Source organism: Poecile atricapillus, chromosome 1 (assembly GCF_030490865.1).
Source record: "Poecile atricapillus isolate bPoeAtr1 chromosome 1, bPoeAtr1.hap1, whole genome shotgun sequence".
NCBI lineage: Eukaryota > Metazoa > Chordata > Aves > Passeriformes > Paridae > Poecile > Poecile atricapillus.
Window position 1 is genome coordinate 122,926,761 of NC_081249.1, and position 15,374 is coordinate 122,942,134.

Below are 15,374 nucleotides of genomic sequence, written 5' to 3' on the forward strand. Positions count from 1 at the left end.
ATGTATGAGAATTTATGGATATGTAGTAGGGTTCTGTTTTTAAGGGACAATCCTTTGTCACTAAGGTGTACTCTCTTGGCTGAATGCAGACACCCGGCCGTATTTGTATACTTTATTTTTTCTCCTAATTGTCTTTTTTATTAAACTTTTAAATTCTATAAAAATTATGTGAACCTCGTTTTTCACATATATGTACGTATATCTAACATTATTTACATATCTAACCTATGTACATATCCCATCTCCAGGGGCACTCCGGGTGCGCAGAAGATCTGCCCTCACAGTGTGGTGTTTTTAGCACGTAAACAGTCCTCAATCACGCTAAAGGATGAGGGGGGAAAAAATCGGAGAGGACATTTTCTACTGCAATTCCCATCAGGACATATGGGCATCGCACAGTCCGCAGGAATGACGCCCCGGTGCACTGGCGGGCAGTCAGGGCTCGCCCGGCACTGAGGGGACACCCGGGCCGAGCCCGCCCGCCCCTCAGCATCGGCCACACCGCCTCCTCACGGCCCGCCCGCCGCGCCCTTCCGGCAGCGCTACGTCACTTCCGCCGGGCCGGGCAGGACGAGATGGCGGCGCTGGGCGAGCCGGTGCGGCTGGAGCGAGGTGAGCGCGGCCGCGGCCCGGACGGGCGCTCCTGCCGCTCTCTGCTGCGGGCGGCCGGCGGCGGTGGAGCCCCTGGCCCGGCCCGGCTCCCGTCACGCAGCCGCAGCCCGTCCCGAGCCCCTGGGCGGCCCCCCCGTGGCCCGGCCCGAGGCCGCGGGGCGGCGGCAGAGGCAGCAGCAGCAGCTATGCCGCTCTTCCCTTGTCGCCCTCCCGCAGGAGCTCAGCCACTCCTCTCCGCCGGGCGCAGCCGCAACCGATTTGAACAGCTGATCTGATTTGAACAGGTTTCCGTCGCTTCTGGTTCTTTCAGGCGTGTCGCTGGGACGGAGCTCTTCGGCTTTGTTTTTATGCGGTCCCCGGAGGTTTTTGTCGCGTTTCATTTTGCGGCTGAGTTTCCCTGGGTGCACTCGTCTAAGGCCTTCTGTAGCTGTGTCTGCTCTGCCTTCGCTGCTGTTAACGCTTCAGCCAGCCTGCCATCGCTTGGTTTCTGTTTCTCTCATGGCATCATCTTGGACACAGCAGAATTCTTAGTATTTTAAGTTCAGTCTGTTAGTTGTGCGTTAAGAATAATAATTTGCTTCTTTTATAGAAGAGAGCTGACACATGCAAGGGTCCCTCTACACTTGTTCATGATTGTCCTCTCTTACCCTCTCATATTTATGTTTTCACCCCATTTTTTCCAGTATGTAGTCTCAATTTATATTGTTAATACATGCAGTGTGTAACTGAAATTAAGAGCAAAATATAAAATATAGAACTAGCTGAGTGTTTTTGTGTAGTATGTTCGTGACATTTATCCACAGTTTTTAAGAAACAACTGTGAATTTCCTTCAATGTGTTTATCTGGTACTGTGTAATGTCCACAGATGCTTATATAACAATATAGATGATTGGTTTACTGGTATGTATTTAGGACAGTAGGGATTGGGAAATGAAATTTACATGGGAAATGATTACTGATAATTAGAAATCATGTTTTTGAAAAGGAAAACAAGTATGAGAATTATAGGTGATTGAATGATCTGACTTTCTGCACTGCCATTCCCACTAGGACTTTTCCTCATGGTGCTAGATTTATTTTTATAGGTGTATAACACACTGTGCATACCCACTTTATTTCTCTGGTACTGTCGCCTTACCTACTGAAGAACTCAGTTTTTTCTTTTCTTGCTAGCCCTGCTTCCATTCCACAAGGGAACCACTTGTAATGTGCGAGTTGGCGTGTAAATAGTGAGTTATGTAAGGTCTTTTCTTCACAATCCACAGCTCATCTACTCTCTCTACTCCAAAGCTCGTTAATTAGGGCAGCTGCTTCAGCAGTGGATTAGTTTTGCTTGGAAGATCTGCAGACTTAAGGCTCAGGTCCTATCCTTCACTTCATTACCCTGCCACTACAGTCTGTCCGTGAAAACAAACAAATCTGCGGAGTTATTTAGGGCTCAGTGAAACAAAGGAGCTGTTTGGTCTTCAAGCATATTGGTCTTCTTAAGAAAAGAAGAAAAAGAGAGCACCTTATAATGGACCTACAAAAAGCAAGATCCTTATTTACAGAAATAAGTGTTAATTTTGTGGGGTTGACTGCATGGTAGCCTGATGATGAATCATAATTAGCTTCAAAGTGAAAGTCACTAATGTTGTTGGCATACAGCATAAGTAAAGAGAGAATAGTGTAGAAAATGTGTTTAAAAGCTTTTTAAACTTTGAAAAGTTACTTTATGCTTACCACCAGGGCACTTTGAAATTCTCATGTCTTTTCTTGTCCAAGCTGCATTGCAAACACCTCCACCCAAATTCACTAGAGGGCAGGAATGAAACAACAGTTAGCATTTTGGTTATTCTTACAGTTTAGTGGTGACATGTGCTAACTCTACATGCAGCTTATGAATCTAGAATACTTGAACAGAAACAGTGGAGGTGGTTAATCAGTAGTATCTGTGAGGATGCTGTGTTTTTTCTATGTTTTGGTCACACACACTTGGAGTGGTAGCATCTTGTTGGCTTTTCCCCTCCCCATTCTTTTAGTTTAAATGTTTCTTTTTTTCAGGATTGCAGTCTAGTATCTATGATCACAAAAAAATTATTTGTGAAGAAAGGGCAATTTGTTATTAGAAGGAAGAAAAGGTGAAAAGAAAATCAATTTTTCTGTTATGTATGGATTTGTTTTTACCGTTGGTTTTACGGTTTGGGATTTTTTAATTGCCCATCTCTGGAATTGTATCTACATTGATCCTTTTTGAAATCCATCATTGGAACACTTCTGTACTATTCATTTTGGTCTGTGTTGCTGAACAGTTGGCTAAGCTATAGTGTTTATATTGTGAGGAAGACAGCTTTCAGCTGATCATATTCCAGCTAGTAATTCAGGAGGAAGCAAATTGCATCAACACAGTAGTCAGCAAGCTTTTCTTGAAAAATGAAAGAAAAAGTTCTCAGCAAAACTCTTTTTCCTAAAGCAATATTGCTGGGATAGATTGAATATTCAGCTTTTGTCTTATGGTGTGCAGTGCAGTTCAGTAGAAGAAAGTTATGCTCAGTTGCACTTCCACACTGGTATAATGGGATCCTCTCAATAACACAACAAAACTACTGGGAACAAAGTGTCCTGCTGATGGGATGTATTGTCTCTATTTACCTGAGTAAGAAGTGTGGTGTGATAAAAGATTTACTGAGTACTGAGGATCTAACTTTCATGCTGTGTCTGACTGCTCTGGGTTTTTGCTTTATAGCAATAGTCTTGTCCTTTGATCTGAAAACACTTTTTTATAAAAGCATGTCCTCTGCTTTAGTTTCACCTAAAATGAATCCAGTTCAGTGTATCCTAATCACTTTTTGAAAAGCTGATTCTGTGTTCTTAGTCTGTAGTTAATGAAGGACATGGCTGGTTCCCAAACAAACCAATTTTACCTTAGGGTAAAAAGTGCTGCATCATTCAATGTCTGTTAAGAAATACAGGTAGGAAGCATATCTAATTTAATGACAAAACATGAAGGTGAAAAAAGAGAAATTATCACGTGGAATTCTGGTGTCTTAGTTTGTACAGCTACTCTTTGGATCAGTACTTTGTTGTCATCATTTAAAATTTCTTGCAGAATCCTAATCAAACTGATAACAAGTTTGTACACCTTACATCTCAACACAGTTCATAGGCCACAGGCTCAAGAATGGCAACTTGGATTATTACAGGCACATAAAAACTACATAGTCTTTATGTGCATGTAATAATCATTTGTCTGAAAATATCTGCGAGTGTTTAAATGGTAGCGATGTTGTAATTTCTAGATTTGCTAGACATTTCTCATTAATATGTTGGATTGGAAGTGCTGCAATTGCCATTTGATCATACTACAAGTTGATCAGTGGGCTACTTCATGAATTAAGTACTTGTCTTGGTTTGAAAAGACAGGTGTCTGCTAAGGAAGGCAGAAACCTCTTTCGAAATGGAAAAATGTAAACCAACCCCCCATAATTATTATAATCTTGAAATCCAGGGGCTCTCAGGCAAAGATAAGGGAATAGGAATAACAGTTCTTTACTAGGAAAATTAAATTAAAAATGCAGTAGTACAAAAAAAAGAAAACCCACAAAAAACCAACCCACTGACAGAGTCAGAACACAGCCTGGCACCCTGTTGGGCAGGGTGTTGGTAGCAGTCCAGTTAAATGTGGCTGCAATCCTCCTGGAGTGACAGATGTGGTGCTGTTGAAGCAATGATCCTGTAGAAGGATGAGTTTTCTCCTGAAGGTCTGGTGGTGTAGATGGGTCCTGTCTCTCTCTTCTGGGAATTGAGTGGACAGAGGCTGCTGTGGTGTTCCAAATCTCCAAAGAGACACAGGTTTAGGTGTTTGTCTCCTCCCCTGGGTGGAGCATCTCCCAATGGGATGATGTCATTTTATCAGTCCTGCAGTGAGACTCAGTGGCCCATTAACAGAAGAGATCCCCCAGTTATGAGGGATGGGTCATGGAAAACATAAAGAACACTGCCCCAGCTGGTTTCAGCACAGTAATAGAATACATACTTGTGGTTATATCTTTCATTGCAACCCAGGACAGTAGTACATTAGTCAGTTCTGCTATTGCTGAACACATGGGATTACTAAGAACTTTGGTGATTTTGCATCATTTAGAATATCTTTAATTTCACCAACTATTTTAGATTTAAATTAAATACAAAATATGTATTAGGAAATAATATTTTAAAAAGTAGTTGTTGTTTTTTTTTTTTATTTTGCAATTATACAAATAGCAAATATGCATGCCTGTGTAAAAGTCTTCTCTGTAAAACATGGGATTATTAGTAGATAATTTTGGTTTTGATACAGCTTTGCTTTAGATAACTGATGCTTGTAAAGCTTGGAAATGCTTGCCAGAAAACACCAAGTTGTCATGGCACGTGGGAACATTAACTATGATCAGAAGTAATATGAGTCTTACAGCTGTAGTGCTTGAGCGTTTTTCCATGAAGGATTTGTTTCCAGTCTGTGTGCTTAAGTTATACCTTGTTTAATCAACTGCATGACCTGGTCTCCATCTAGTAGTTTGTAAAATGTGTGTGATAGTTCATGTGAGCGGACAGAACACTGCCATGGGCTGTGTCTTGCCAGTGCACTTCACCCTAATTTCAGAACCTGAACCCTACTACATTTTCATCCTGTTACATAAGTGCTCTCTTTTTTCACTCCTATTTTACAGGTTCATGTCTGTTGCACATCCTCTGTGCTGACGTGATACCACTGGGTGCACTCACATGAAAAATGAGTACCTAGAGGTTAATTACAGGAAAAATTAAGTAATGCATTTGGGACATAGCAATGTGCCAGACTTCATCCTGTTCTAAAATGATCTGTGTGTTATTTTATACAGTAGATTAATCACTGCTTTTTTGTCTTTGTGATAATGAAAGTAATCCTTTCAATCTGCTTTTCTAAGAGACTGTTCTAGTTCTGTTCAAGAACTTGGGTGTTTCAGAATAACCACTAATGTAAGAGTTTGGAAATACAAGTGAGGGATGTGAATGTATTCTGCTCTCTGGCACTGCCAAGAGAATGTCACATTGCATTTGATGCCTGTCTTGAGTCATACTGGTCTGGAATCAAATCCTTCATAGAGTTCAGTTTCACAAAGCAGCATTTATGAGGAAATGGACATCATGAACTCTTAGGAAAAAGTTTCAAGGAACTGAAAGAGGTTTGGGGTTCAGTATTCTAGACTGGAGATGTTGTCACTCAGCTGAGAATATCAAAAAGAGTTCTGTTGGTTTTATAAGCGCTTGAGGGGGGAAAAGAAATAGGCTAGATAGTTCTCAGCCCTCTTCTATGAGAAGTATTGAGTGTACCTTACTGAACTAATTTTTGAATATAAAAGGAATGTTAGACAGCATATTTGATAACATTATAGCTGGTGTTAACAAAATGCTGTCCATAGAAGATTATGAAGTATACACTACCAGTACTTTAATATACATACCAATATTTCAGTCCTTTGAGGAAAAATTGGATTGTCTTTGCAATATGCATATGTCAGTGATAGATCCAGATATGTTACAGGGTTGTTGACATGGTTGGTTTATAACAGGATGAAAGTACAGTGTTTCATTGTTGCATAAATTTCATTTTGTAAATACATAGTGTTATGGGTAACTTAAAGCATAGTTTTAAAAGGTATGCAAGTGCACACACACAGACTGCTCCATTAACTTAGTTTTTAAAAAAAACAACCCCCGAAAATACCTTGAAATTCCTCAGGCATTCGTCATTACTAGTGCTTTATTTATTTTTTTTCTGTAGACATCTGCAGAGCGATTGAGTTGCTGGAAAAATTACAGAGAAGTGGAGAAGTGCCACCACAGAAGCTACAGGCATTGCAAAGAGTCCTCCAAAGTGAATTCTGTAATGCTGTGAGAGAGGTAAGTTGATGTAAGCAGTTACCTTCAGTTAAAGACCAGTATGATTTACTTTTTCCGTTTTATGCTCAGTGCAGTAAACTGATTTTGAACTTCATAAAGCTGTATTTAATTTACAGAGCTTAATAGAACAAACCTTATTTTAAAGTAATTTGAAAATAAACTAATTTGGGACACCATAGGTGTGTAAAATAATGGCTTAGTAGCAAATCACTTCTTAAAGGTTCTTTTGAGAGTCTGTCCTTACTGGCAGCTAGCAGGATGTTATCCTGTTGGTATGTAAGAACAGACAAAGTACCAGTTGCCTATGTTATTTTTAAGCCAAATCCATGCTATCTTTAGGTGGAGTCTTGTGCCACCTCATCTTCATTCCAGGTATTCTTTTGGAGACTTTCAGGTGATTGGATGTGGTATTGGTATTACTTTTGTTAATACTAATGATAACAGCTGGAATGATTTTAAAAATCTGTTTGTAGACACAGGTGTCATCTTGATGTTTTCATCCTGTTGAGGACACTGTACTTACTGTTTAGCAAGTACAAATGGTTGTCAAGGAGATGATGTGGGTTAGCCTTCAGTGCAAGCACCTCCTTAGCATTAGTATTCTTATTGTCTCTGTGTTTTCAATCCTATTTTTTCTTTAAATATTCAATTAGTTACTAAAGTTGAAGTAAAATTTGGGAGTTTGTGGGGAGGGATGGGTTTGGATGATTTGGGTCAGCAAAGCCTTGAAGAGCTGCCCTTAAGTGGTTTTGTGTGCATCCATATTAAAGAGTTCCAACTTAAATCAAGCAAGAGAAAATATTCATCATGCCTTGAGTCAGGCATGCAAGCCTAGCCATAAGTATTTCCAAAGTCTGGTGAAGTCTGAATGCTGTGGAAAGAGAGAAGACTTTGGTTGAGACTGAGCAATAAAAATGCTGAGAGATTTGTTTCTTCATAGAATGTAAGATTGCCTGTTCTTGTTGTGAATCAGGGAGTAACACTAGAGGTGTGTACTTTTAATTTACACAGTTTTGAGTTGCACCTGATATTTTGTTGCATTACCTAAGCAGAAAAATATCCATTTTACTCATACTGAAACTGTTTTGTCTCTAAAGGTGTATGAACATGTATATGAAACTGTGGATATCAGCAGTAGCCCAGAAGTTAGAGCTAATGCAACAGCAAAGGTAAAAGCCAAACTCTATCTTGCAAAAAACACAGTAGTTTATTACTTCAGAAGCAGAAGATTATATAAAATTCAGAAGGATATTATCTAGATGTCTGATAAAATGGATAAGCTTAACAGGTTATTCAAAGCTGTAGTGAGACTTGTTTTAAAATTTCTTCAATTTCCTTTTTATTCTTGGACCTCTGAATTTTTCATGCTAGTGTTGGTGTGTAATTTCCTGACATAGGGAATTAATTGTCTCATTTGTCTTAACATTTAAGTACTTCGAGATAAAATACATTTTCAGCCTGCCCACTGTGTCTAGCTGAAGGAACTGTTTAATTTCTTATAAATGAGAAAATCTTGTTTCTCACAGGCCACAGTAGCTGCATTTGCTGCTAGTGAAGGTCATTCTCATCCCAGAGTGGTTGAACTACCCAAAACTGAAGAAGGTCTTGGCTTCAACATTATGGGAGGCAAAGAACAAAACTCTCCAATTTATATCTCTCGAATTATCCCTGGAGGTATAGCTGACAGACACGGAGGCCTGAAACGTGGAGACCAGCTGCTTTCTGTAAACGGAGTGGTAGGAACTGGTTTCTTTTCTTTGTGTAGCAGTAACTGCTTGTTTCCACTTGAGGGGGCACCGAGAATACACATGGCACAAGCTCGTTGTGTCTTCTAATCTTGGCAAAATACTTTCTTTTTGTTCTCACAAAACAAATTTGCTTAGGCTTCTGTAGACTTGTGTGCATTGAGAGTTTTAGGATTATGCTTTGGTTATCTGTCTCAAAAAGGAACTGTACCATATATATCAGTATTTCAGATTCCAAGGAGTTATATAAATGTAGTCAAAGAATTTTGTAAAATACAAACTGCCTTCCTTTTTCATCAAAGTTTCATGATGCAGATTTTTACTAATAGAGTTTTCTGCACCTGCTAAGGTAGGTAGTAAATTATGCTATGTTGCTTTTGGCTGACCAGATCCTCATATTTTCCCAGTAAAAATGCTACTGCATTTTCACATGATGAAAACTGTAATGAGATGGAACTACAAAGTAGTGTTACCTTGTATGGTATTTTTATTTTCCTTCCACTTAACTATACTGAGCTTCAGAAGCAGACTTTTTACTGTATTTTAAGAAATAAATGTCTTAAGTGCTGATGTGGATTTTTCTTTTATTTTAGTATCTTCTTCTGAAGTATTAACAGTACAAAACAAAACAGTACAAAAAGTAAAACTGGAAAGAAAAGGTTATGGGCAGGCTTTGACTTGAGACAGCTTTCATTCAAATGCATGTAAATATCTCCCAAACACTTGCTTTTATTTACTCTATGCAGGCTTAAAATTAATATTCTCATTATTACATCTATAAACCAAATTTTATTTTAGGACTGAGGGTCAAGCTAGATTCTGGGGGTTTTTGACTTTTTAAAGGAATAGTGACTGAGTACAGACGCTGTATATCTGTACTGTAAGACCTTCTGGTTAGCACAAATCTCTGACATACTTGGCTCCTGACTATTACCTGGGAGTCCAGCTGTCCTTTGCAAGAGACATAATAGAAATCATAGCTGTAGGGATGCAACTGTCCTTGCCTTGGCCTTTTGTTATTAGGAAACACTGAGGGACTTGTGCAAAACTCTCTTGAGATGAGTCCTTCCTCACCCACAGACTCTTAAAGACAGCAAAACCACCACTCCACCCAAAAGTGAACCCGATCATCAAGCAGTTAGTACAGCTAACAGTGACTCTGTGTGTGCCTGCACATGTATAAATACATATAGCTGTTGTAAGAATACAAATGAATGACTGCATAAATTGCTGTTAAGAACACTAACGTAGTCTCAGAAAAATCATTGTCATCTGATATTTACAGATGGAATCCTGTCATCATAATACACGACAGGCATTTTCTTGTGATTGTAATTTATACTTTAATGACAATAAAAAAATGCCACTGCCAAGACTGCAGGGAATATGACTGAAAAACAAGCTTATTTTTTTCAGGTGGGAGATCTTGAGTGCACTCCAGAATTTTAGATGTTTTGATAGAATTAAACAGAACTCAACAAACCTTTTATTATCAGTTTTCAACTGAACAGCCTACACATCCACTTGAATAACAAAAATGAAAACATTCAAATGTATGTGTTGTCTAAGTCTGATAGAAGAGAAATAACTTGGGTTTTTTTTTAACTGTTGTTTTTCTTTCTGTAAGTAACTTTATAGTAACGGGGAAACCCTCCAATCAACAGGTACATCACCTGCCTTCTAGCTTCTAATAGCACCAGTGGGAGGTAGGCTTGGAGTAGTCCCGTCGTTGTGTTTAATAAGTTTGGGAGAAATAAGTTTTGCTGATAAAATATGTGCTGTCCAGGAATGTATAATTGGATGCAGTTTTTAAGAGCCATTGCTTAAAAATTGTAATTAGACGAATCTCGTATAATTCTAAGAAATTCTGAGAGTTGTTTTAGGAAAGCGTTTTTATTCTGGTCTTCCTGAGTTGGGTTAGGCTATTGATAATCAGTTTAGAGGAAATGAAATTGAATGTCTTGGGTTTACTGAGGGACATGTGGAGCACTAAGATGAGCAACACACTACATGTTAGTTGCTCCATTGCAAGTACCCAGTATGCACTGTTTTGCCTTGTTATAATACAGGGTAACATCAAGAAGGCAGCTATCTTGCAGTTGTCTGTGGCAATTTATTAAGCAAATTGACTGCTAAATTTAAAATGCATGCAAATGAAGAAAAATGACATTAAATTCTAAGTAAGTATTCTCCTGAAGCTTTTGATTTTTAAGTGTAATTTCATAATTTACTAAGGTTATCATTACAGAATTTACTTGTCCGATATAAACCTAAACAAGATTTTCGCACTATTCTTTTGTTAATACTAATTAGCATTTTTATCATCCCCTCACTTGATTTTTTGAAACATAAGTCCTGAAATTGAATTACATTGTCCTTACACAGTCTTGAAAATAGAGTACATATAAATAAATACATGAATATAATTGTTTATATAGAATTGTACAAAAAACAAAAGAAAAAAATCTGTTTTCAGTTTATGTCTTTACTAATACTGAATGGTTTATACTTCACAGAGTGTTGAAGGTGAACACCATGAAAAAGCAGTAGAACTGCTGAAGGCAGCTCAAGGAAAGGTTAAATTAGTTGTGCGATACACACCAAAAGTCCTTGAAGAAATGGAGTCAAGATTTGAAAAAATGAGATCAGCAAAACGAAGGCAGCAAAATTAACACCGTGTGCAATAACTTAAAGAAAAAATATATATCCCTTTTACATTTTATAGTTTCTTTGTGACTCAGTTGATCCAATGCCTGTCATAAGACCCTGTCCTTTTTGTAGAATCATGGAACAATTGAGGTTGGAGGGACTAGATGTAGTCCATTCCCCATTGCCCATCCCAGAGGAGGGCCAGCTGGAGCAGGTTGCTCAGGAGTGTGAAAGCTGGGTTATTAAACATCTCTAAGGATGGAGATTCCAGAAGATCTCTGGACAGTCTGTTCTAGTGTTTTGCTCTCCCTTACACTATGAAGATCCATTCCTATGTTTAAGTAGAGCTTCTGATATTTCCACTTGCACCCGCTTCCTCTTGTCCAATCACTAGATTTACTGGGAGGAGTTAGGCTCTTCCTTTACTCCTCCCTTTCAGGCATTTACACAGGTTGGTAAGATCACCCAAGCCTTCTCTTCTCCAGGCGAGAGAGACAATCCCAGTTCTCCCAATGTCTCCTTGTAAGATACTCCAATCACTTAATCAGCTTTGTGGCCCTTAACTGGATTCACTCTTGCCCATTTCTGTATTCAACTGGGGAGCCCAAAACTGGACCCAGCATTTGAGCTGCATCTCACAAGGACTGAGCAGAGTGGAAGAATCCCCTCCCTCAGCTTGCTGGCAATGTTCTTTCCAGTGTAGACCAGGAGACTCTTGTGCTTCTTTGCTTCAAGGGCACACGGTGGCTCGTGGCTTGCTACTGCAGGGCTGCTTTGCAGTTGCTCAGTCCCCCAGTCTGGACAGGGTTGTTCCCCCTCAGTGTAGGACTTTGCACTTTTCTTTGCTGAACTTTATGAGACTCTCGTTTGCCCATTTCTCCAGCCTGCTGAGGTCCCTTTGGATGGTTCACTGAGAGTGTGGTCTGTCCCATCCCCTGGGCTGTTTGTACAAACATGCAAACTGGGGACCCCAGCATGGGCTCTGGGGTGCATTGGTGATGATGGGCATCCAGCAGGGCGTTCTGCCACTGATCACAACAATCTGCAGTTCAGCCAGCTTCAGAATGTTTTCAGTCTCCTTCTGTTTCACAGTTTAGAAGGAATGTGTAGGTCTAGAATGGCCTAAAATGCCCTGGAAAAGCATATATGGTAATATTTCTGTTGATATTTTTAATAAGCCTTTTGTCAGACTTCAAAGCCAGAAAGTGAATTTACAGATTTTTCAAAAGCATTTAATAAGACATACAATCAACATCCTTTTTTTTCTTTTCTTTTGACATTTCTTAGCATAGAATCTGCTGGGGTTTTTGCTAGCTGAGTTTTTTAAAAAAAAGAAGATTCTTATGTAGCAGTATTTTCGCACTTTTCTTAAGAATACGTTGTATGTCAACTACAAAATGTAATCACAATCTACTGTGTAGCTGATAATGATACCGGATTTTGTAATGTTTTTGGTAAGTACATTGTTTTTACACTTCTGCTAAATTATAATTCACCATTCTGGAAATTGTATTACCTCTCCTGTAAATAATTTACAGTTGGTGTTCTTATATAATGATGTTGTAATAGCCAACATTTACAAATTTACAACAATCATTCTGCAATTTACATTATTTTGTACTATTTTAAAGCAGTTGTGGGGAAAAACATGATTGCTGTATGTAGTTCTGGATTGACTCACTAGATGTATTTTTATATTGAGAAACAGAAGATATATAAATGCAGTGCAACAGAATTCCATGTTTCCCTGACTTTCTGCTGTGTAAAAGAATTATCTTAATTGTCATACCATTCTTGTCTTTTTAGTATCATTTACTGTAGTTTTATTTACATATTGAATGTATTGGTTCTGAAATGATTAGTACCTAAATTACTGATTGTTATTAAGAGTAAAATGATCTGAGTCTTATATGCCAGGTTACTGTGACATGTGAACTTGTCTGGGGTTTTATGACTGACTGCTCCTGACTTGGGGGATTCTTGTTTGTACTACAGAAGTACTACATCACAACTGCTAAATAAGGACATCTCCATCTGTAAACAGTTACTGTCTTATCTCATGTATTCTTGATGGTGGCATGGGTTTTGTGTACCATTTTGAAAATTTCTGGACATGGATCCACTTTTTGGAATCTACCAGGTTTGATGCTGTACTTGTGTAGTTTAGGTTTTGGGTTTGGGGTTGGGTTTTTTAAGCTTCACCTTTTGAAGAATTAATTTCATTGTCTGCTGGGCATCAGTTCACTTGTATGGCAGCTATGAGTACATCCTAATTGACTGTTAGTAATTTGATTTTTAGAGGCTTACACTGAAAAGTGCAGTTCTTGCTGTGTGGCTAATCCCTAGTCTTATTTCACATGAAGCAGTATGTGAAAGAAAGGAAAAGGTTAATAATCTAAAAATCACAGCTTGAGGCTTGTGCTTTGTCAGTTGATCTATTTGAAAAAAATAATGGTTGCTATGAGCAAGTGAGAAATGTGATTGCTTTCTGCACGTTTGTAAGCATGGGAAGCCTGCAAAGAGAAGTTTGGGAGATACTGGTAATTTGGAAATGCAGTATAAATATTTATCAGTTAGATGACATTGAGCACTGAATTGCATGGTTGGTTTTATGTCATAGGCCTCTTTCTAAAGGTCTCATGTTACTGATACAACCATGTTGTGGAATTGTATATTTTTATGGAACAACTAATGTTTAAAGTACTGAGACCAAAATCACTAGTTAGACCAATTGTGGATGTGTTTTAATTTAAATGTTAATTAGTAGAGATATGTTTTAGAGCCATATATAAATATATATATATAAATATATTACAGAAAGGTGTGGATACAAGATAGGAATGTTCATTTTATGAACTGTATCCTTGTATTACTGAACAAGAGGTGTGTTTTGTTATTCTAATGAAATACTTTACTGCAGCTAGAGCTGCTAAATGCAGTAGCATTTTCATTACGGATTGTAGCATTTGGTTATGGTTTATCAACTACAAAATGTGGAGAGGTGTATCTGGGCATATAAATAGTACGTGTAGAATTGGATAAATGTTTTTAAATTGCAGTAACAAAAAAATAACAGTCAACTAATTAATAATCATATTTGATACTATGAGAATCCTTTAATAATAAGAAAAGGGTCGATTAAAATACTGCAAGAAACTTGATCTCTGTTACTACTGAGCAGTGCCTGTACTGTGTTAATATGCAGCCCCTACACACTTCTCATATTTGGGTATACAAACAGATTAAAAAGAGGTATCATTTCTGCAAGTAACTTCTGCATCTGTTGCTGCTGTGAAGGATCTTTGGGTTTTATCAACAGAAAAATAAAAATTCAGTCTCGCACACATTGTGTTTTTGTGTTTTTCTTCCGACTTTCCATTTTGAGTACAGGTTATAGACTGCTTTAATTGGCTGTTTATAGTCTCTAGGGCATAACATAAACACCTGCATGTGTGTGGGCATCTGAAAAGAGAAGCTTTAAATCTGTGATTGGTTTGTCTTCTGGTTGCTTTTGAATCTTCCCTTGTCTACGCTGTGATTTGCTGGAGAAAAGAAGTGCTATAAAGTATCTATAGTAGTTTGAGCCTTTTCCATTTTTGAGAAGTCAGCTACATAAACTCAGAGATGCATATTACTCTGAGTCAGATATTATCTTTTAGTTGTTTGAATCAAGTGTCTCATTTTGAGTCAGATCTTTTAATTGTTTGAATCAAGTATCTCAAGTAATAAGATACTGAATTTCTCTTAAGTCCTTCAAAGGACAACTTGTAAGGCTGTTAGTAAAATGTTTCTAGAGTTAGGAACTGAGATTAACTTAGGAGAAAATGCTTCAGTTTAGAATGTAAAATAAGCTGGGGTTCTGTTATTTGTTTGGGTTTTTTTTTAATTTAAGTAGGCTGGACTGTGAACTGAAAATACATGGAGCAATATTATGTGAAAATTTGGTGTGATAACAAGATAACACTTGAACTGGAAATAAAAACAGGTTTCCAGATTTATTTAAAAACCAAATAATTTCCATGACCTTTCTTATGACATTGCAGTAAGTCAAAAAGCAAAGTTGGAATTTAATTGATACAAAGAAAGGGTGAGACCATGGTTGGTATGTGAACATTGGAATTACAGGGAAATCATGGATACGGTGCAGTTTGAGTTTCTGTGATTCTTTGTCTTCCAAAATCCTGATGAGAAGCTGGTTTCAGAGCAAAGTGGGTGCTGCAGTGTTTTACAGAAAAATTTCTGTAGTTTGGAGAGTCTTAAGATGGCACACTCAACAGAAGACATCTGAGATTCAGAAGTGGGCCTCAGGATAAAATTCATTGCTAGTTTTAATTTAAAAAAACCAAAAAAAACCCAATAAAACTGCCCTTTAAAAATAGGTTAGAAATAATTTGAAGTTTTGATGTGTTACTGCTTCTTGTTGCTTTAGAGACATGTCAGGTTTCAAGCGACAAAATCATGAAAAG

General features: G+C 38.1%; 1 protein-coding gene across 2 annotated transcripts; it reads left to right on the plus strand.

Annotated features, from left to right (window-relative positions):
* Window positions 1-515: 515 nt before the first annotated feature.
* Window positions 516-14,252, plus strand: LIN7C (lin-7 homolog C, crumbs cell polarity complex component). Of its 2 annotated transcripts, XM_058839684.1 has the most exons (6): window positions 516-612; window positions 6,396-6,514; window positions 7,612-7,683; window positions 8,041-8,250; window positions 10,776-10,962; window positions 11,482-14,252. In XM_058839684.1, the coding sequence occupies exons 1-5, from the start codon at window positions 576-578 to the stop codon at window positions 10,929-10,931; spliced, it is 594 nt and encodes a 197-aa protein (XP_058695667.1). In that variant the 5' UTR covers window positions 516-575; the 3' UTR covers window positions 10,932-10,962; window positions 11,482-14,252. The 2 variants fall into 2 exon arrangements, with proteins under 2 accessions (XP_058695667.1, XP_058695659.1); XM_058839676.1 differs by having other exon boundaries at window positions 10,776-14,252.
* Window positions 14,253-15,374: the final 1,122 nt, after the last annotated feature.